Source organism: Pipistrellus kuhlii, unplaced genomic scaffold, assembly GCF_014108245.1.
Source record: "Pipistrellus kuhlii isolate mPipKuh1 unplaced genomic scaffold, mPipKuh1.p scaffold_m20_p_120, whole genome shotgun sequence".
Lineage (NCBI taxonomy): Eukaryota > Metazoa > Chordata > Mammalia > Chiroptera > Vespertilionidae > Pipistrellus > Pipistrellus kuhlii.
This window is the reverse complement of record NW_023425428.1, coordinates 1-22,061: the sequence shown is the minus strand read 5'-3', so window position 1 is coordinate 22,061 and position 22,061 is coordinate 1. Positions and strand designations below refer to the sequence as shown.

General features: G+C 70.4%; 1 protein-coding gene across 1 annotated transcript; it reads right to left on the bottom strand.

Moving 5' to 3' along the window:
• Positions 1 to 1,909: 1,909 nt before the first annotated feature.
• Positions 1,910 to 21,985, bottom strand: ADGRD1 (adhesion G protein-coupled receptor D1; the record flags this gene model as incomplete). The annotated part of the gene is made up of 17 exons (XM_036434299.2): positions 1,910 to 2,088; positions 2,714 to 2,806; positions 4,249 to 4,290; positions 4,972 to 5,098; positions 5,971 to 6,062; positions 7,357 to 7,423; positions 8,137 to 8,203; positions 9,062 to 9,215; positions 9,981 to 10,092; positions 11,899 to 12,002; positions 13,768 to 13,891; positions 14,232 to 14,305; positions 19,450 to 19,591; positions 20,365 to 20,440; positions 20,936 to 21,046; positions 21,681 to 21,800; positions 21,860 to 21,985. Coding segments are annotated over 17 exons (1,727 nt in total), but the record flags the coding sequence as incomplete, so codon positions are not given.
• Positions 21,986 to 22,061: the final 76 nt, after the last annotated feature.

The window sequence follows — 22,061 nt, the reverse complement described above, 5'->3', positions numbered from 1 at the left end:
TTTCCTGAAACTCAGCGGCCGCCCCCGTGCTGGGGGGGGAGGGGGCGGCGAGGAGCCCGGCGGCAGGTGTGCCCGCATCCGCCGGCTCAGAGCGGCTGCGCCCCCGCCTGGGCCGGCGCAGAGGCCCCGGCCCGGCCCCGGCCCCGGCCCCGGCCCAGCACACGCCCGACCGTCCGTCCGTCCGTCCGCCCGCAGAGCGCGGGCGCACGGGGAGGGACACGCAGAGGCCCTGTGAGAGCCACGGCCCCCACGTCGCTCCGGGCCCCGTGGGACGGGCCCCGTGGCCGCCGTGCGGAGTCCGGGAAGGTCCCACCGGGACGGATTCCCCGCCTCCCGCCTGCGAGGGCCCGGCTCACCCACCGCCGCCTGCAACTTCGCATCCCACTTCCCTCCTTTAAAAAAAATATTTTTTATTAAGATTTTTTTGTCAAATAAATTTTTATTGATTTCAGAGAGAAAGGGTGATGGGGGTGGAGAGAGAGAGAGAGAGAGAGAGAGGGAGAGACAGGGAGGGAGAGAGAGAGGAGCATCCATGATGAGAATCGTGGCACGCCCCCTCTGCCCCTCCGGGATCGAGCCTGCCCCCCGGGCACGTATCCTGGAACCGAATCGAACCCGGGACCCTCCAGTCCTCAGGCTGAGGCTCTACCCACTGAACCACACCGGCCAGGGCTCGAATGCCCTTTCTTTAAACCGCGGCTCGCGAGCCACACGCGGCTCTGGCCCCGGGACGGCGGCTCCTCCACGAAACACCCCGGCCCGGGCGTCTGTGCTGAAGACGTGGCGTTGGAAGTCTACGTTTAAACACGTGGCTCTCCACGGACATGTCCATCGTGGGGCTGCTGTGTTTGGCTCTGTGGACGGATGGGTTTGCCGACCGCGGCTTTAACCGGCTCAGGGTTGGAGAGCCGGCCGGTGGACCGCAGGAGCGTGCGTTCGACTCAGAGTCGAGGGCACGTCCTGCCCGGGGGGCGGCGAGTTCGAGCCCGGCCCTGGGCGCGGGGCAGGCGCAAGAGGCAACCAGCCCCGTCTCTCTCTCCAGCGCCCCCTCCCTCCCTCGCTCCTCCGAAAGGAGAACACATCCCAGGCGCAGACTGAGGAAGGGGGTGCCCGGCGTGGGCGGCCGCGGAGCCACACAGGCCGCGGGGGCGTGCGGGCGGGCGGGGGGAGGGTTCCAGTGTCTACGTCCCGCCCCTTCACAGACACGAGGGCCTCCGTCCCGGCGGGCCCCCGGCCTCTTCCCGCTCCCCGGGGCCGGGGGTCTGGGACCCCGCGCCCCAGCGGCCGGTTCCGGGAGCGGGTTCGGGCGCGCGGCGGGCTGGCGTTCCCCTCCCCGCACGGCCCCGCCCGCCCCGCCCGGCCCTGGGGCTGCGCGGAGGCCTGAGCCCGGCCCGGGTCCGAGTCCCCTTCTGGGAGCGGACGTCAGCCGCCTCCTGTGCCGGCCGCTGGGCCTCGGGCCCCGTCCCGGGTCTGACGGGGAGGCCGGGGGCAGGTCAGCGCCCCGAGTTCGGGAGCCCCGGGCTGTCCGCCGGCCGCCGGCGGGGGCGGAGCCGGGGGCGGCCTCTGTCCGGGACCCGCAGCCGGACGGCGGGAGGGGGTCCGGGCGGGGCGGGGGTCTCTGTCCGGGACCCGCAGCCGGACGGCGGGAGGGGGTCCGGGCGGGGCGGGGGTCTCTGTCCGGGACCCGCAGCCGAACGGCGGGAGGGGGTCCGGGCGGGGCGGGGTCTCTGTCCGGGACCCGCAGCCGAACGGCGGGAGGGGGGTCCGGGCGGGGCGGGGGCCTCTGTCCGGGACCCGCAGCCGAACGGCGGGAGGGGGGTCCGGGCGGGGCGGGGGTCTCTGTCCGGGATCCGCAGCCGGACGGCGGGAGGGGGTCCGGGCGGGGCGGGGTCTCTGTCCGGGACCCGCAGCCGGACGGCGGGAGGGGGTCCCGGCGGGGCGGGGTCTCGTGCTGTCAGGGCGCTGTCTGAGGGCCCGGGGCTCGGGCTGGGCTCACGCGGGGGGCAGGTCGGCGCGGGGGGCGGACTGGCTGCTCCTGTCCCAGGGGCTGAGCTTGGAGGAGGCCGTGCCCGGCCGGGTCCCGTTCGTCTGCGGAGGCAGAGGGGAGGCGTGAGGGGGCGGAGGGGGTGTGAGGGGCGGAGGGGAGGCGTGAGGGGGTGTGAGGGGGCGGAGGGGGGTGTGAAGGGGCGGAGGGGGGCGGGAGGGGTGTGAGGGGGCGGAGGGGGTGTGAAGGGGCGGAGGGGGTGTGAGGGGGCGGAGGGGGGTGTGAAGGGGCGGAGGGGGGCGGGAGGGGTGTGAGGGGGCGGAGGATGGGGGTGTGAGGGGGCGGAGGGAGGTGGGAGGGGGCGGAGGGGGTGTGAGGGGGCGGAGGGGGGTGTGAGGGGGCGGAGGAGGGGGGTGTGAGGGGGCGGAGGGAGGTGGGAGGGGGCGGAGGGGGGGTGAGGGGGCGGAGGGGGGTGTGAGGGGGCGGAGGAGGGGGGTGTGAGGGGGGGCGGAGGGAGGTGGGAGGGGGGCGGAGGGGGTGTGAGGGGGCGGAGGGGGTGTGAGGGGGCGGAGGAGGGGGTGTGAGGGGGCGGAGGGAGGTGGGAGGGGGCGGAGGGGGGTGTGAGGGGGCGGAGGGGGTGTGAGGGGGCGGAGGGGGCGTGAGGGGGCGGAGGAGGGAGGTGTGAGGGGGCGGAGGGGGGTGTGAGGGTGCCGGCCCCCCCGCACGCACCACGTCGGAGCTGAAGGGCTTCGGGGGGGCGATGCGGCCGGAGCTGCTCGACAGGGACCAGACCTTGGTCTTGTGCTTGAAGGCGGCTCTCACCTTCGGGCGGGACGGGGCCGTGGGAATCGGGGCTCCTGGAGGAGGTCTCCCCCCTCCACCCACCCCTACCCTCTCCCTGCACCCCGCACCCCAGCCCCACCCTCTCCCGCACCCCAGCCCCACCCTCACCCGCACCCCAGCCCCACCCCTCTCCCCGCACCCCAGCCCCACCCCTCTCCCCGCACCCCAGCCCCACCCTCTCCCCGCACCCCAGCCCCACCCTCACCCCGCACCCCAGCCCCACCCTCTCCCCGCACCCCAGCCCCACCCTCACCCCGCACCCCAGCCCCACCCTCTCCCTGCACCCCAGCCCCACCCTCACCCCGCACCCCAGCCCCACCCTCTCCCTGCACCCCAGCCCCACCCTCACCCCGCACCCCAGCCCCACCCTCACCCCACACCCCAGCCCCACCCCTCTCCCCGCACCCCAGCCCCACCCTCAGCCCCACCCTCACCCCGCACCCCAGCCCCACCCTCACCCCGCACCCCAGCCCCACCCTCTCCCCGCACCCCAGCCCCACCCTCTCCCCGCACCCCAGCCCCACCCTCACCCGCACCCCAGCCCCACCCCTCTCCCCGCACCCCAGCCCCACCCCCACCCCGCACCCCAGCCCCACCCTCACCCGCACCTCAGCCCCACCCTCTCCCCGCACCCCAGCCCCACCCTCACCCCGCACCCCAGCCCCACCCTCTCCCTGCACCCCAGCCCCACCCTCACCCCGCACCCCAGCCCCACCCTCTCCCTGCACCCCAGCCCCACCCTCACCCCGCACCCCAGCCCCACCCTCACCCGCACCCCAGCCCCCCCCTCACCCCGCACCCCAGCCCCACCCTCACCCCGCACCCCAGCCCCACCCTCTCCCCGCACCCCAGCCCCACCCTCACCCCGCACCCCAGCCCCACCCTCACCCCGCACCCCACCCTCCACCCAGCCCCACTCTCACCCCGCACCCCAGTCCCACCCTCACCCCGCACCCCAGCCCCACCCTCACCCCGCACCCCTGCCCCACCCTCTCCCCGCACCCCAGCCCCACCCTCACCCTGCACCCCACCCTCCACCCAGCCCCACTCTCACCCCGCACCACCCTCTCCCCGCAGGACATCCGGGGGAGGCTTGGTGGTTGCTTAGCGACGGGAAGAGCCGAAGGGGCTGAGACCTGCCACCCACACCGCCCGCCCCTGGCTCAGGGGCTGAACTCCAACCTCTGAACCCGGAGGTCACGGTTCCATTCCCCCAGGGCACAGGCCGGGTGTGGCCTCTATCCCCACCAGCAGGGGGCGTGCAGGAGGCAGCCGGCCCATGATTCTCTCTCAGCATGGATGTCTCTCTCTCTCCCCCTCTCCCTTCCTCTCTGGAATCAATTAAAATATATTTATTCTTAAAAAAAGGAGCGAAAACCCGTTCCCAGCTGCCCCCGCCCAGCGCAGTGAGGGGCGCCTACCTCGGAGTTCAGGAGGCAGTGGAAGAGGAAGATGAAGAAGCCCTGGGGGCAGGAAGGGAGGGAGAGTCAGGCCCACTGCCGCCCCCGCGCACAGACACCCCCAGGGCTCCTGGCTCGCACCCGGCCCGCCTGCTGTTGGGGAGCCCGAGGGAGCAAGCTCGGTGCTCTGGGTCCCTGAGGAGGGAGGGGCATCCTGGATGGCGGTCACATGACCTGCAAGCAGGCAGCAGCTGCGAGCAGGTGAGGGTGGGGTGGGGGAGCAGGTGTGTGGGGGGAGCAGGTGTGTGGGGAGAGCAGGTGTGGGTGGGGTGGGGGAGCAGGTGTGTGGGGGGAGCAGGTGTGGGTGGGGTGGGGGAGCAGGTGTGTGGGGGGAGCAGGTGTGGGTGGGGTGGGGGAGCAGGTGTGTGGGGGGAGCAGGTGTGTGGGGAGAGCAGGTGTGGGTGGGGTGGGGGAGCAGGTGTGGGTGGGGTGGGGGAGCAGGTGTGTGGGGAGAGCAGGTGTGGGTGGGGTGGGGGAGCAGGTGTGTGGGGGGAGCAGGTGTGTGGGGAGAGCAGGTGTGGGTGGGGGAGCAGGTGTGGGTGGGGGAGCAGGTGTGGATGGGGGGGGCTGTGCTTCGGCCCGGATTCCGGGAGAGGCTGCACCTGGGGGCAGGGGTGGGCGGGCGGGGGCGGGGCCGAGAAGGGGCTGCGGAGGGAGGGAGGGAGGGGAGCGCCGGACGCCCACCTGCAGGGAGTTGAGGACGGCGAAGGCGTACTGGAAGGCCACCGCCTGGTTGTTGACGGCCAGCACCCCGAAGACCCAGGAGGTGCCCAGGATGGGCAGCAGCACGGCCACCGCCTTCGCCGTCAGCCTGGGGGCGAGGGGTGGTGCTGGGGGCGGGCGGGCTCCGGGCCCAGGCACCCCGGACACCGGAGCAGCCTGGACGGGTCCCCAGCGCCCACAGAGGGTGCAGGGGAGACGTGCCCAGCACCCGGCCCCTGCAGCCGGCCCGGGGGACCCCGTGTCCTCGCTGGGGAGGGCTCCGTGGGCAAAGGGACCCGGCCCCCGCGCCCCGAGTGCCGGGACAGAGGACAGAGTGTGGGTATGCAGGGTCCTGTGCCCGGCTGCCCGACTCCGGCCGGGACGGGCGGCCTCGCAGGGCGTGACCCCTGACCCGTAACCCCTGACCCAGGGTCGACCTGCGCCAGGGCCCAGCCCTCCACTCTGCGGAGGCCGAAGAGCCCGAGGGCCGGGCCGCCTGTCCCCTCGGCCCCGCGGTCGGCAAACGCTGGCCGGTGAGGGCGGCTCCTCCTTGACGCCAGGGCCGGGCGCCAAGGCCAGTCCCCCCTCTCCGCCGGCCCTGCGCCCCGCTTTCCAGCCCCGGTTCCCGGAGGAGCCGCCCTCCACCTCCTGCCTGTGCTTTGGGTGTGGGCGTCTGACTGCACCCGGAGCCAGGCAGGACCTCCCCACGCCGTCCCAGGCCGCCCTCGGGGGGGCACCCTCATGGGGACACCCTCAGCCCCAGCCGCCCTCGGGGGGGGCGCCCTCGGCCCGGCCCGCCCTCGGGGGGCACCCTCAGCCCCAGCCGCCCTCAGGGGGGGCGCCCTCGGCCCGGCCCGCCCTCGGGGGGCACCCTCAGCCCCAGCCGCCCTCAGGGGGGGCGCCCTCGGCCCGGCCCGCCCTCAGGGGGCGCCCTCGGCCCAGCCCGCCCTCGGGGGGCGCCCTCGGCCCGGGCCCACATACCTGAAGGCGCTGGGGTCCCTGTGGACCTGGTAGTTGTCGGCACTGATCTGGGAGATGACCCTGGTGACGGCGACGAGGATGCCCACGTTCACCTGCGGGCGGGGGGAGGGGGGAGAGAAGGGGGGGAGGAGGGGGGAGAGGGGGGGAGAGGAGGGAAGGGGGGAGGAGGGGGGAGAGAAGGGGCAGGTGAGGGCTGGGCGGCACCCGCCCAGCACCCGCCTCCTCCTGGCACCGCCCTCCCCGGCCCCTGAGCACCTGCCCCCCAGCCCCCCAGCCCCCCAGGACTGCCCTCTGGGGGCCCATCCGTGGGGCAGAGAGAGGACAGCAGCACAGGCCCGTCCTGCCGGCCGGCGTGGCTCAGGGGCGGAGCATCGACCTAGGAACCAGGAGGTCAGGGTTCGATTCCCGGGCAGGGCACAGGCCCGGGTGGCGGGCTCATCCCCAGGAGGGGGCGTGCACGAGGCAGCCGGTCCATGGTTCTCTCTGGGATGTTTCTCTCTCTCTAACCTCCTCTCCCTTCCTCTCTGAAATCCATGAAAACAAGTATTTTTTAAAAAGAACAAGGGTGTTTCCCAGCTGCGGTTGGTGTTAGAATCCCATGGGATCCCAGGGACAGTCCCTGACCCAGACCCTGCAGGGCGCTGACCTGACCCCTGACCCCTGACCCTGACCCAGCACGGAAGGCACCTGCTCCTGACCACCAGCTTAGGAATCCCATTTCGGTTCGACCCCGAGTGGCCTTGCGACCCTGGGACCTGAGTCCAGGCTCAAGCTTTAAACCCGACGTAAACGGTATCATTAACGCTGGTGTTTCCAGGGTTGGAGCCCCAGTTCGGGTGGCCATGAACGTGGGGGTTCTGTCCCAGCGTTACAAAGGGGTCCTCAGCAATCTGGAGAAAGGCTGTGCGTAGGCTCAATACAGTCCGAGGACGAAAGGTAGTTTTGCAGGCACTGGGGGGTCAGAGGGGCTTCAGCTGAAGGAGCTAAGCCTACCCCTTGTCTCAGGATCCCGCCCTAAGGCAAGGTGGAGATCCTGCACTTCAGAGGGCAGGGTTTACAGAAGCATCGTCAGATTGGGGAATAGCCCACCGCTGTTCAGGTGTCTGGCCAACAGGAGGCAATAACGAACAGATTAAGATGCCCTGAGCTGTCTGGCAGCAGACGATCATCCCAGTCAGGTTTGGGGGACATGCTTTTTAGCTGTTCCAACAGGTAATTTATATACGTGGCTCAGCCCCCAAGCCTCAGCAACCTTTCGAGGACACTCGTAATTAGGAGAGGCTGGAGCTGGTTCCCGGCACCAGACCACAGCCGGGAGGGGTCCACCAGGGGGAGCTCCAGGGTCCCCCCAGCTCCTGCTCCCCCCCCACCTCAGGCGGCACCTACCAGGATGACCAGCAGGGCGGGGGCCACAAAGGCCCAGATGGCTCCGCTGTGCAGGGACAGCCAGCAGCTGGGGAGGGAAGCGACCACTCAGCCCGTCTCTCTCTCTACGGACGGCGGGGCCTTCTCCTGGGACGCGACCCCCGGCCTGGCCCCCAGCCATCCCTCCTCATCCGGGTCCGAGGGCCGTCCACCGCCCGTGGGAACGTGGCGGGAGGCGGCGACGCCCGGGAAATCCCCTCGGCTGCGCCCTGCACGCCGGGCCCGGCCTGTGCGCCCGCCTGCACTTCCGCACCCCTGGGTTCCCAGCTGCAATTACGGGGCATGGGGCGCCCTAGGCCCCTGCGGACCCCCCTCCCCCAATAGAGCTACAGTCACCGACCGGGGATCCGGGCTGACCCATGTCTAGGGAGTCCACAGGAATAAAACGTTTCCGTCCGCACCCTCTGCCCACCGGCTCCTCCACCCCCCATGCCTCTGTCCCCACCCCGCCAGCCCCGCCCCCGGGAACCTCGACCCTCTCGGCCGGTCCCCGCCCCGGCCAGCCCCGCCCCCGGGAACCTGGACCCTCTCTGTCCTGTCCCCGCCCCGGCCAGCCCCACCCCCGGGAACCTGGGACCCTCTCGGCCGGTCCCCGCCCCGCCCCGCCAGCCCCGCCCCCGGGAACCTGGGACCCTCTCGGCCGGTCCCCGCCCCGCCCCGGCCAGCCCCGCCCCCGGGAACCTGGACCCTCTCTGCCCGTCCCCGCGGGAGCCGGCTGACGCGGGAGCCGAGCCGGCTTACTTGTTGGTGGTCCCGTAACTGTCCAGGGCACAGGAGATGGAGACGACGCAGATCAGCAGCGGGGACCCTGGAGGGAGACCAGGGGGCGCCCGTGAGCCCTGCCCTGCCTCCCACTCCCGAGGTCATTCACTCGTGTACGCCCGATTCACGCCCAGAGCCACGGGCAGTTACGCCCGATTCACGCCAAGAGCCACGGGCAGGCTGGGACGCAGAGCAGCCGAGTCCTCCGACCTTAACAAGAGGGAACAGCCCGGTGGCTCCGGGGTTGAGCATCCAACTACCAACCAGGCGGTCAGGGTTCGATTCCCGTCAGGGCACAGGCCTGGGTTGCGGGCTCCGTCCCCAGTAGGGGGCGTGCAGGAGGCAGCCGGTCCATGATTCTCTCTCCTCATGGATATTCCTCTCTCTGCCCCTCTCCCTTCCTCTCGGAAATCAATGCAAATGTTTAAAATAAATAAGAAAATTAAAAGGACCCCCATAGACGTCAGAATCGCGGGGAGCAAGTGATTCCCAGGATGTGAGACCTTTGCTCTGTTTGGCCAACGTGGTTCTCCCTTATGTCCTGGCCTCTCCGAGGTGCAGAGAAGGCCAAGAGGAGAGCAAACCCCATCCCATCCCGCCCCCACACCCCGCCCCCAGCCAGGCGGCACCTGCCCTGCCCGGGGCCCCACCCCAACCCCCTGCACCCACCCCAGCCTGGTGGCACCCACCCCAGCCCCCGCACCCACCCCAGCCTGGTGGCACCCGCCCCAGCCCCGCACCCGCCCCAGCCCCGCACCCGCCCCAGCCCCGCACCCACCCCAGCCCCCGCACCCACCCCAGCCTGGTGGCACCCACCCCAGCCCCCGCACCCACCCCAGCCCCCGCACCCACCCAGCCTGGTGGCACCCGCCCCAGCCCCGCCCCCGCCCAGCCCCGCACCCACCCCAGCCGATGCCGTAGTAGTAGCGGTGCTTGCTGTCCTCGGAGCCGAAGACCCGGATGACCATGCTGTATAGGTGCAGCCCCTCCACCAGCATCCAGGCGAAGGCGCTCAGGAAGAAGAAGTGCAGCAGCACGGCCAGCGCCCGGCAGGGCATCTGGGGAGGGCGGAGGCCGGGTCAGCCCCAGGCGCTCCGGGTCCCGGCCCCAGCCCCTGTCTGCCCCCCAGCGCCCCCGTCAGGTCCCCTGGGCGCTCCGGGTCCCGGCCCCAGCCCGTCTGCCCCCCAGCGCCCCCGTCAGGCCCCGCGGGCGCTCCGGGGTGCGGCCCCAGCCCCTCTCTGCCCCCCAGCGCCCCCGTCAGGCCCCCCTGGGCGCTCCCGGGGTGCGGGACCCCTAGCGCCCCCGTCAGGCCCCCCAGCGCCCCCTCTGGGGCATCCTCGGGGGTCACGTGGCCTGACTTCAGCCCTGGGAGTCAGGGCTCCTTCCCACTTCCGGTCTGGTGGGGGCACGTGACTCGTGGGGAACCAATCAGCGCCCCAGGTGCCCTCCCAGGCACCGTGATTGGTTCCAGGAAGACGTGGGAATCAGGTCCGGCCAATCAGCACGCGTGTCCCCATTCCCAGCGACGGGATTGGCTCAGGGTTCCCGCCTCCCTCCGGAACCCTGGTCCCCGCCCCTGGGGGGCCTGGGGCACGGGGTTCAGAGGCGGGGCCTCCCCCTGGACTCCGGGACGCCCGTCTGTCCGCCTCGCGGTGCCCGCCAGCCGGACACCGTGTCCTCTGCACCAGCGCGTCGTCTCCCTGGGGGACCCGGCCTTGTGGGGGGGGGGGGGGTCCCTCTGCATCGGGCCGGAGGGTTCCAGCTGCAGGAGGCGCCGCCGGGCACCTGGGGAGCAGGGGAGTTTGGGGGGCCTGGGGGCTCACCGTGCCCGGCTGGCAGTGGAAGCTGACGAGCAGCAGCACCTGGGCCACCAGGACGGCGAAGGACAGGTTGGCATGGATGTGGTAGCGCTGGTTCCGGATGGTGCTGACCGAGCTGAGGGCAGGGGCAGGGGGCAGGGTCAGGGTCAGGGTCAGGGTCAGGGGGCAGGGTCAGGGTCAGGGGGCAGGGGCAGAGGGCAGGGGCAGGGGCAGGGGGCAGGGTCAGGGTCAGGGGGCAGGGGCTGAGGGCAGGGGCAGGGGGCAGGGTCAGGGTCAGGGTCAGGGGGCAGGGGCAGAGGGCAGGGGCAGGGGGCAGGGTCAGGGTCAGGGTCAGGGGGCAGGGGCAGAGGGCAGGGGCAGGGTCAGGGGGCAGGGCAGGGGCAGAGGGCAGGGGGCAGGGGCAGAGGGCAGGGGCAGGGGGCAGGGGGCAGGGGGCAGGGGGCAGGGGCAGAGGGCAGGGGCAGGGGGCAGAGGGCAGGGGCAGGGGGCAGGGGCAGGGGCAGGGGGCAGGGGCAGGGGGCAGGGGTGAAGCCAGGACCAGCCCCATGGGAAGCGGGCCCAGATGCCCTCCCTCTCGGCCCCTCGATGGCTCCGGCTGCCCTGGGAAATGGCCCGCTCTGGGCAGCCCCGCGGCTTAGTGGAAGCCCATGTCCTCCAGCGCCACCAGGTCCCCCTGCAGCCCAGGCCTCAGCCCGGGGAGCGACCGGGGACGCAGGCCGCGGGGCTGGGGCTGAGCGGCGACCTGCGAACCAGGAGGTCGGGGTTCGATCCCGGCCAGGGCACAGGCCCGGGTGGCGGGCTCCATCCTCAGCAGGCGGCCCGCAGGAGGCAGCCGGTCTATGGTTCTCCCATTATGGATGTTTCTCTCTCTCTCCCTCTCTCCAACCAAGTACGTGCCCTTGACGGGAATCGAACCTGGGACCCTTCAGTCCGAGGGCCAACGGTCTGTCCACTGGGCCAAGCCTCGGGCTAGAAAATAGGTATCTCACCGAAACCGGTGTGGCTCAATGGACAGAGTATCCGCCTGCGGACTGAAGGGTCCCGGGTTCGATTCCGGTGAAGGGCATGTACCTTGGTTGCAGGCACATCCCCGGTGGGGGGCGTTGCAGGAGGCAGCTGGTGGATGTTTCTCTCTCATCAATGTTTCTAGCTCTCTATCCCTCTCCCTTCCTCTCTGTAAAGAATCAATTAATTTTTTAAAAAAATACGTATTTCTTACAAAGTGACTGAGGAGTCAATCTGCAGACCCAGCTCATGCAAAGGCCGGCGGGGGGGCCGAGGGGGGAGAGGGGGCCAAGCGGGGGGGGGCAGGGGGTCCTGTTTGCACGGAGCCTCCTGGGACACGGACACGGGCATGGGCACGGGCATGGGCATGGACAGGACACGGACAGGGCACGGACAGGACAGGACATGGACACGGACAGGACAGGACACGGGCACGGACAGGACACGGACAGGACAGGACACGGGCATGGACAGGACACGGAGAGGACACGGACATGGACACGGACAGGACATGGACATGGACACGGACAGAACACGGAGAGGACACGGACAGGGCACGGAGAGGACACGAACAGGAAACGGACAGGACAGGACATGGACACGGACAGGACATGGACATGGGCACAGTCACGGGCACGGACAGGACAGGACAGGGACAGGACACGGAGAGGACACGGACATGGACACGGATAGGACACGGAGAGGACACGGACAGGGCACGGAGAGGACACGAACAGGACACGGACAGGACAGGACATGGACACGGACAGGACATGAACATGGGCACAGACACGGGCACGGACAGGACAGGACAGGGACAGGACACGGAGAGGACACGGACATGGACACGGACAGGGCACGGAGAGGACACGGACAGGGCACGAACAGGACAGGACACAGGGGCGGCGGGCCTCACGAGAGCATGGCGAAGGTGGCCAGCGTGCCCGCCAGGCAGAGCACCGACAGGGAGCAGCCGATGTACGTGATGGACGAGAGCGCCACCTGGTGTCCGCGCGTGAGCTGTGCGGGCGGGGGCGCGGGAGCGGAGGTCAGGCCCGGGACCGGGATCAGGGGACGGGGGACCGAACCGGTGGGCACGGCGGGCGCTCCGGCCCCCGGGCCCCGGCCCCGCCTCCGGGGTGCGCGTGGCCTCCGGGTCAGCCCTGGGCGGCACGTGGCCGATGCCCCAATGGCCCCAGCCTGACCTGCGCCTGCGAACCCTCCCTCCCCCGGGGCCCCCTCCCCGTAGCTCGCAGGACGGTGCCCCTTGGGCGTGGACCTGGCTGTTCATTTATTTGGGGGATCTGGTTATTTGTCAGCGTGGGCAGCCGTGGTGGCGCAGGGATGATTCTGAACCGCTGAGGCCGCCGGGCCTGCGATGAGTGGCTGGATGTGCTTCTAGGAAGACACCCAGGGCCGGGCTGAACCCCGCGCTGCCTGTGCGCCCGCTCTGCCTTCAGCTCAGGGGACCCGGCTGCCCAGCTGCCCGCCTCTGCCTGCCTCTGCCTGCCTCCCTCTGCCTCCCTCTGCCTCCCTCTGCATCCCTCTACCTCCCTCTGCCTCCCTCTGCCTCCCCTCTCCTGCCCCTCTGCCTCCCTCTGCCTCCCCTCTCCCGCCCCTCTGCCTCCCTCTGCCTCCCTCTGCCTCCCCTCTCCCTCCCCTCTGCCTCCCTCTGCCTCCCCTCTCCCTCCCTCTGCCTCCCCTCTCCCTCCCCTCTGCCTCCCTCTGCCTCCCTCTGCCTCCCCTCTGCCTCCCCTCTGCCTCCCTCTGCCTCCCTCTGCCTCCCCTCTCCCTCCCCTCTCCCTCCCCTCTGCCTCCCTCTGCCTCCCCTTCTGCCTCCCTCTGCCTCCCTCTGCCTCCCCTCTGCCTCCCTCCCCTCTGCCTCCCCTCTGCATCCCTCTGCCTCCCTCTGCCTCCCTCTGCCTCCCCTCTGCCTCCCCTCTGCCTCCCTCTGCCTCCCTCTGCTTCCCTCCCCTCTCCCTCCCCTCTGCCTGCCTCCCCTCTGCCTGCCTCCCTCTGCCTCCCCTCTGCATCCCTCTGCCTCCCCTCTGCCTCCCTCTGCCTCCCTCTGCCTCCCTCTGCCTCCCTCTGCCTCCCCTCTGCCTCCCTCTGCCTCCCCTCTGCATCCCTCTGCATCCCTCTGCCTCCCTCTGCCTCCCCTCTGCCTCCCTCTGCCTCCCTCTGCCTTCACTCTGCCTCCCCTCTCCCTCCCCTCTGCCTCCCTCTGCCTCCCCTCTGCCTGCCTCCCTCTGCCTCCCTCTGCCTCCCCTCTCCCTCCCCTCTGCCTCCCTCTGCCTCCCCTCTGCATCCCTCTGCATCCCTCTGCCTCCCTCTGCCTCCCCTCTGCCTCCCTCTGCCTCCCCTCTGCCTCCCCTCTGCCTCCCTCTGCCTCCCTCTGCCTCCCTCTGCCTCCCCTCTGCCTCCCTCTGCCTCCCCTCTGCCTGCCTCCCCTCTCCCTCCCCTCTGCCTTCCTCCCCTCTCCCTCCCCTCTGCCTGCCTCCCCTCTCTCTCCCCTCTGCCTCCCCTCTGCCTGCCTCCCCTCTGCCTGCCTCCCTCTGCCTCCCCTCTGCCTGCCTCCCCTCTGCCTGCCTCCCTCTGCCTCCCCTCTGCATCCCTCTGCCTCCCTCTGCCTCTCCTCTGCTTACCCCCCAGCCCTGAGCCCAGAGAGGGAGGGACCTGGAGGAGGCCTGCACCCGGGGGGCAAACCCTGCCCCCTGCCTCCCAGGGGGACTGCCTGGCCGGGGGCCCCCCACCCAGCGGGACCCCCTGACCCGCGGGCCCTCACCTGCAGCGGCACCACCTGCATGAGGATGGCGAAGTTGGTGAGGTGCGAGCAGCGGCAGACGGAGTAGCCCAGGTCCCCCTCTGCCAGGACGCAGCCCGCGCTGGACCAGACGCCCTCCCCGGAGCTGCGGGCCGGAGGGCGGTCAGCGGAGGCGGCGGCCGGCCCGGCGAGGGGCCTCTGGGGGGGGGACGCGGCCGAACGGCGCCCAGGCCTGGCCCATTAGGCAGCGGGACGTGTCCTGCTGGGGCCCTCTGAGCGCGGGCACCGGGCACCGGGCACCGGGTGCTCACTGAGGGGGATGGGGCCGGTGACCCAGGCCCGCCCGGGGACGGACACACCGGGGGGACACACCGGGGGGGACAGGACACGCACAGGAGGGACCCAGGTCAGGTCTCGGCCGCTGGCGCCCCCACTGCCCGCCCCCTGAGCCCCCGCCCCCCAGCAATCCCCGCCTCGGGCCGCACCTGAAGTCCAGGAAGGCGCAGTACAGGAACACGCGGTTGGTCTCATTGGCCGCCTCGCGCTGCTGCCGGCTGGTCTGGAAGAGGACGGGCGCCGTGAGGCCATTCGGACGGGCTGGGGGCCGGGCTCCGCCTCAGGCTCCGCACGGCGGGGCCCCTCCCGCTCGCTGCTCCCCGGGACCTCGCTGCCGGGGCCCCGTCCCCAGACCCCCTGTCCACACAGAGCTGTGCCCCCGCTCCCCTGCTCCCCGACATCCACACGTGGACCTCGGACCCTCACCCCAGCTCCACGCTGTCGGCTCTGCCTGTGCTCAGACCCGGGCGGTCACACAGCCCCGGGCGGTCACACAGCCCCGGGCGGTCACACAGCCCCGGGCGGTCACACAGCCCCGGTCACACAGCCCCGGTCACACAGCCCGGCCGGTCACACAGCCCCGGTCACACAGCCCCGGGCGGTCACACAGCCCCGGGCGGTCACACAGCCCCCGGAGGTGGAGGTCCGGGAGGGCACCGCGGGGGCGGCCGGCGAGGCCCAGGCGGGGGAGGAGGGTTCGGCTGCAGCCGGGCCGGAGGCCCCACTCCCACCCAGGGCGGCGCCCAGCCCAGCCCTCCCTCCCCCCACCTCCCACCTCGGCGGAGGCTCAGCCCCCCCTGCAGCCCGCTGTGTGCGTGTGTGTGCATGTGTGTGCGCGCGTGTGTATGTGTGCGTGTATGTGTGCGTGCGCGTATGTGTGCGTGCGTGTATGTTTGTGTGTGTGCGTGCATGTGTGTGCGCGCGCGTGTGTATGTGTGCGTGTATGTGTGCGTGCATGTATGTTTGTGTGTGTGTGCGTGTGTGTGCGTGCGTGTATGTTTGTGTGTGTGTGTGCGTGTGCGTGCGTGTGTGTGAGAGAGATGGTGTGTGTGTGTGAGTGTGTGTGAGTGTGTGTGTGTGCGTGTGTGTGCGTGTGCGTGCGTGTGTGTATGTGTGTGTAGTCAGCAGGGGAGGCGGCCGCTGTGTGTGAGCGTGCGTGCGCGCGTGTGTGTGTGCGCGTGTGTGTGTGCGTGCGTGTGCGTGTGTGCATGTGTGTTTGTGTGTGCGTGTGCGTGTGTGCATGTGTGTGCGTGTTTGTGTGTGTGCGTGTATGTGTGTGCGTGTGTGAGTGTGCGTGTGCGTGTGTATGTATGTGTGTGTCTGTGTGTGGTCAGCGGGCGGAGGCGGCTGCTGTGTGTGTGTATGTGTGTGTGTATGTGTGTGTATGTATGTGTGTGTGTGTGTGTGTAGTCAGCAGGCGGAGGCGGCTGCTGTGTGTGTTTGTATGTGTGTGTATGTGTGTGTGTGTCTGTGTGTGGTCAGCGGGCGGAGGTGGCTGCTGTGTGTGTGTATGTGTGTGTGTGTCTGTGTGTGGTCAGCGGGCGGAGGTGGCTGCCCGGTGGGCGCGGCCGAGGTCACACCCGTCCGCCCTCCGGCCGTGGGAACGCACAGCCCAGGGTTGGGGGCTCCATCCCCAGCAGGGGGCGGGTGGGAGGCAGCCGGTCCGTGATTCCCTCCCATCATGGATGTTACTTTCTTTCTTAAAAAAAAAAAAATTCTTTATTGATTTCAGAGAGAAAGGGAGAATGAGAGAGACAGAAACACCCATGGTGAGAGAATCACGGACCGGCTGCCTCCTGCACGCCCCCCACTGGGGATCGAGCCCGCAACCTGAGCCTGGGCCCCGACCGGAATCGAACCCGGGACCCTTCAGCCCGCAGGCCGACGCTCTGTCCACGGAGCCAGGCCGGCCAGGCCTCCTCATGGATGTTTCTATCTCCCTCTCCCTCTCCCGTCCTCTCTGAAATCAATAAAAAACAATTTTATTTTTTTTTTAAAGAAGGAAATGCAAACAAAACAAGACCGGGTCCGGCACAGGCTGAGTGGGCCTCCGGCGGCGACAGAAATTGCTACAACCTCCGTGCGGGCAGCTCCGCGGGCCGACCGATCAGACCGTGTGTCTCCACGGGGCCGACCGATCAGACCGTGTGTCTCCACGGGGCCGGGGGGGGGGGCGGGGGGCCGACCGATCAGACCGTGTGTCTCCACGGGGCCGATCGATCAGACCGTGTGTCTGCACGGGGCCGACCCATCAGACCGTGTGTCTCCACGGGGCCGGGGGGGGGGGCGGGGGGCCGATGGATCCTGACCGTGTGTCTCCACGGGGCCGGGGGGGGGGCGGGGGGCCAACCGATCAGACCGTGTGTCTCCACGGGGCCGAGGGGGGGGGGCGGGGGGCCGACCGATCAGACCGTGTGTCTCCACGGGGCCGGGGGGGGGGGCGGGGGGCCGACCGATCAGACCGTGTGTCTCCACGGGGCCGAGGGGGGGGCGGGGGGGCCGACCGATCAGACCGTGTGTCTCCACGGGGCCGGGGGAGGGGCGGGGGGCCGATGGATCCTGACCGTGTGTCTCCACGGGGCCGGGGGGGGGGGGGGGGGCCAACCGATCAGACCGTGTGTCTCCACGGGGCCGAGGGGGGGGGGCGGGGGGCCGACCGATCAGACCGTGGGTCCCCACGGGGCCGGGGGGGGGGGGCGGGGGGCCGACCGATCAGACCGTGTGTCTCCACGGGGCCGAGGGGGGGGGCGGGGGGCCGACCGATCAGACCGTGTGTCTCCACGGGGCCGAGGGGGGGGGGCGGGGGGCCGACCGATCAGACCGTGTGTCTCCACGGGGCTGAGGGGGGGGGGGCGGGGGGCCGATCGATCAGACCGTGTGTCTCCACGGGGCCGAGGGGGGGGGCGGGGCGGGGGGGCGGGGCAGGGGGGCCGAGGCGGGGGGGTGTGGGGTGGGGGGGGCGGGGGGCGGGGGGCCTCGGGAGCTGGCTTCCCGGCCGGACGACACCACATCGCCCGCGGGCACACCCCGGTGCAGGCCGAGATCCCCTCTGAGGGGAGGTGACCAGATGTCCTGCTTTTGGCAGGACAGACCCGATTTTTAAAAAATATATATTTTATTGACTTTTCAGAGAGGAAGGGAGAGAGAGAGAGCGTTAGAAACATCGATGAGAGCGAGTCATCTATCAGCTGCCTCCTGCACGCCCCCCACCGGGGATGTGCCCGCAACCAAGGTCCATGCCTTTGACCGGAATCGGACCCAGGACCCTTCCGTCCGCAGGCCGACGCTCTATCCACTGAGCCACGCCGGTTTGGGCTAGACAAACTGTTAAAAAGCGGGACGTCCGGTCGCCTCAGTCTAAGGCGCCTCCCCCCGGGACAGGCCCTGGGTCCCGCCGGCCCCCCCCCCCCACTCCAGGCCAGGAGAACCCAGTGCCTCAGCCCCGGGCCCCGGGCCCCGTCCAGGAGGGCAGGGACCGAGTGCAGGCCCACCTCTCTCCCAGCCCCCCCCCCGGTTCCCACCGAACAAACGGTCTCAGCTCCAAAGCGCCGAACGCCCTCAGAAACGAGAAAGCAGCGACCTTCAAAGGAAACCCGAAGCCTGGGAGAGCCGGCCGCCCGGCCTCAATTACGGGTCTCTGGGACGACACGCCCGCCCGCCCGCCGGCCGCCGCTCAGAGCCTCCGCTTCAGAAATAACCCGGCTGCCGCCCCCTCTGTCCCCGGCTCCCGGGAACCTCCCGGCCCCCGGAGGCCGGCCCTGGCTCCCACCGGGCCCCGGGCGTGGGAGCGTCTAACCTTCAATCTATAAGACGCGTCTTGTGTTGTCGACAGCAGGAGTGCCGTGTGTCCAGACGTGCATTAGACACACACACGCACACACACACGCACGGTCACGGAGCGGTCAGGGGGTGGGGACCTGGCCTCCCCACTCTGTCCTGCGTTGGCACCGATACGGGACCGCCGTGCCAAGGGCCGGGCCGTCTAACGGCTGTGCCGGACGCCCGAAGGCCATCCACGGCGACACTGAACGTAGGCTGAGACTGAAGATCAAAATTGGCCCTGGCCGGTCTGGCTCAGTGGATGGAGCAACGGCCTGCGGACTGAAGGGTCCCAGGTTCGATTCCGGCCAAGGGCACAGGCCTGGGTTGCGGGCTGGATCCCCAGTGGCAGACGTGCAAGGGGCAGCCAATCATTGACTCTTTCATCGATGTTTCTAGATGTTTCTATCTCTCTCTCTCCCTCTCCCTTCCTCTCTAAAATCAATAAGATAAATATAAAAGGAATCACTTTCTTTAAAAGAAAATTAATGCCAGGGTGCGGTGGCTGAACGGTTGGGAACTCGGTCCAAGAACTGGTTGGGATGTCGGAGTTCAGATGAAAAGCCAAGACGAGAAGAGCAGGGAGAGGCAGCGAGCGGGCTGGCCTGGCTGGCGTCCACCACGGATTTATCCCGGATGACGACGTTAAAAGCAAACGCGATCAGCTGCCGGCCACACGCCCGGAGCTGATTTACAGCCAGAGGAGGGACGGCGTCCCAGCGCCAGGAGCTGCAGAAGCTCCGAGAGCCGCGCCACCCTCGGCCGCAGGGCCCGGCCCCGGGTCCAACGCAGGTTCCCAGCTCGGCCTCATCCACGCCGTTCAGGCTCGGACGGAGCCGGTCCCAGGACGGGCCCGCGGCCCCGGTTCGCGCGGCCCCTCCCGCCTCCCCCCGGGGAACCGCCAGCCTCACACGCCTCGTCCCCGCCACCGCCTTCCTCGGCGCTGCCTGCCCCGACCACAGACCTGAGCGTCTCATGGCCGCAAAAGCCCCCGCCAGCCCGGCCCGCGTGGCTCCGTGGTTGAGCACCGACCTATGAGCCAAAAGGTCATAGTTCGATTCCAGGTCAGGGCACAGCCCCAGGTCCCCAGTGTGGGGCAACGGATCAATGACTCGGCAAAAAAAAAAAAATTCATCGGCGTGAATATGAAAAAAACCAATACCGTGACCCAGCAAACAAACAAACAAACAAACAAACAAAAAATCAGCACAACTAGTCATGCTGGCGATTGACTAGTTGACTCAGCAAAAAATCGCCAGCATGACTAAGCAAAAATCAATACCACGACTCAGCAAAAAACCAATACCATGACTCAGCATAAACCAATACCATGACTCAGCAAAAAACCAATACCATGACTCAGCAAAAAAAGCGCATCCGCACGGACTTGCCAAAATGCATCCACTTAACCACTGGCCGGTGATCCGTGGTCGAACGGTTAATGAATTCCCCCCTTAATGCGCTGGCAGCCCGGACGCCCCCGGCCCCGCTCTGTCCACCGATCCCGAGCAGAGAGGAGGGCGGTGCGATGGCGGCCGCCTCACTCACCAGCTGGTGCTGCAGCCGGACGGTGGTCAGCGGGGAGCCGGACAGGTTGTGGGCCAGCGCGGGCGGCGGCACCACCTCCAGGGAGATGAGGTAGCTGGCGGCCGACAGCGGGCAGCCGGGGTAGGCGGCCGCCTCGGGGATCCTGGCGGGACAGGGACGGTCAGGACGGGGGCGGGGCAGCGGGCAGCCGGGGTAGGCGGCCGCCTCGGGGATCCTGGTGGGACAGGGACGGTCAGGACGGGGGCGGGGCAGCGGGCAGCCGGGGTAGGCGGCCGCCTCGGGGATCCTGGCGGGACAGGGACGGTCAGGACGGGGGCGGGGCAGCGGGGCGCCGGGCGCCGGGGCGGGGGCCGGGGATGGATGTGGGATCTCCAGCCGCCTGTGCCCGCGGCTCCCGCCAGGCTGGGCGCTGGCCCCCAGGGCGGGTCCCACGCTCAGTGTGTGAGTCCTGCAGCTCCAACTGCACCCACCAAACCCTGTTCCTGGCCCGGCCAGCGTGGCTCAGTGGTGAGCGCCGCCCTATGGACCAGGAGGCCAGGGTTCGACTCCCAGTCAGGGCACAGCCCCGGGGTGCAGGCTCCATCCCCAGGGGGGCGTGCAGGAGGCAGCCGGCCCATCTCTCTCCTCATGGGTGTCCCTCTCTGGGTGTGTCTCTCTCTGCCTTCCTCTCTGAAGTCAACAGAAGTATTAACAAATAAAAAAGCAAAAAATCCAGTTAACGCACTGCGTGCTCATGGTGAGATCGGCCCCGGTACCCCGGCCCCCAGGAGGACGCAGACATATGCATGGACACACACATGAACACACACACACATGTACACGCACAGACACATACACGGACACACACGTGCAAACGCACGCGTACACACACATACACAGAGAGACACACGCACACGCACACGCACACGCACTCACCGGGTGCGCTCCGGCCGGATGGGGCCCAGGAAGCGGTGCATGGTGTGGTAGAGCAGCCCCACGATCGTGGTCCAGGCTGAGGGGGAGGCGGCCTCAGCGTCCGGGGGCGAAAGGAGGGGCACGCGGCCCCCCAGCCCCCCGACACCCAGCCCCCCAGGCCTCCCCCAGAGCCGGGAGGAGAGGGCGGGGCCCCGGCTCCTAACTCTCCCACAGCCACTGCCTCGGGGCATTTACAGCAACACGACCCCCCAAACCCCCTCCCCCCAAACGCCTTCTACTCCCGCGCCCCCCCCCCCCGTCCTTCCTGCCTGCAGGGCCGCCTCCCGCCCAGGGCACCCGACTCCCTCCACTCCCCCTGCCCCGTCCCCCCTGCCCGGCTCCCCCCTGCCCGGCGCCCCCCCCCCCCCCGGCCTGGCTCCCCGCGCCCGGCTCCCCCCCCGCCCCGCCCGCGCCCCCCTCCCCTGCCCGGCGCCCCCCTCCCCTGCCCTGCGCCCCACTCCCCTGCCCGGCGCCCCCCTCCCCTGCCCGGTGCCCCCCTCCCCCCCCGCCCGGCCCCCCCCCGCCAGCGCACCGTGGCCGCGGAAGGCCTCCTTTGGGACCTCGATGTAGCTGGGGCCCTGGGCCGGGAAGCGGTAGCTGGAGGAGTTCAGGGTCCCGGGCAGGAGCTTGGCCACCGAGAACTCTGTGTGCAGGGGGGGCGGTCAGTGCTCCGGGCGGGCTGGGCCCTGCTCTGGGGTGCAGCCTGCTCAGGGGGTGCAGCCCGCTCTGGGGGTGCAGCCCGCTCTGGGGGTGCAGCCAGCTCTGGGGGTGCAGCCCGCTCTGGGGGTGCAGCCCGCTCTGGGGGTGCAGTGAGCTCTGGGGGTGCAGCCCGCTCTGGGGGTGCAGTGAGCTCTGGGGTACAGCCCGCTCTGGGGTGCAGCCCGCTCTGGGGGGGCAGCCAGCTCTGGGGGTGCAGCCCGCTCTGGGGGTGCAGCCCGCTCTGGGGGTGCAGCCCGCTCTGGGGTGCAGCCAGCTCTGGGGTGTAGCGAGCTCTGGGGGTGCAGCCCGCTCTGGGGGTGCAGCCAGCTCTGGGGGTGCAGCCCGCTCTGGGGTGCAGCCAGCTCTGGGGGTGCAGCCAGCTCTGGGGGTGCAGCCAGCTCTGGGGGTGCCATCCTGTGACAAAGCAGGGCTGACACCCCGGGCGTCCCGGGAGGGCGCCCCAGCTCATGGCTCAGTGTCCGTCCCGCCCCCCGGGGCCCCGGGCCAGGCCCCCCCCTACCTCCCCCCCCGCGCATCTCCACCCCGCCCCCCGCCCCCCGCCCCGCCCCCCCAGGCACCTGCCACGGAGGAGGAGCCGGCGATGGCCACCCGGGGGTGGGGCGCCTGCAGGCAGGAGGCGATGTGGCTCAGGACCACGTCCACCGTCTCCACCAGGCCCAGCACCGCGGCGGCGTCCTGGCAACACACCGACCGCTCAGACCGACCCAGGCCCGGCGCCGGCCCCACACGCGTGCTCGGGACACGGCCGAGGGGGACGGGAGCCGCCCGCGCTGGCCCAGCCCCGTGGCCGGGGGCGGGGCCGGGGGGAGGGGGCGATGTGGACCGGGGCTGCACCTCGTCCCCTCCCCCCGTGTGGTGGGTCCTCACCAGGAAAGTGTGTTCGGTTGTTAGAGGGAGGGGGAGGGGCAGGGGAGGGGCAGGGAGGGAGGAGGAGGGGG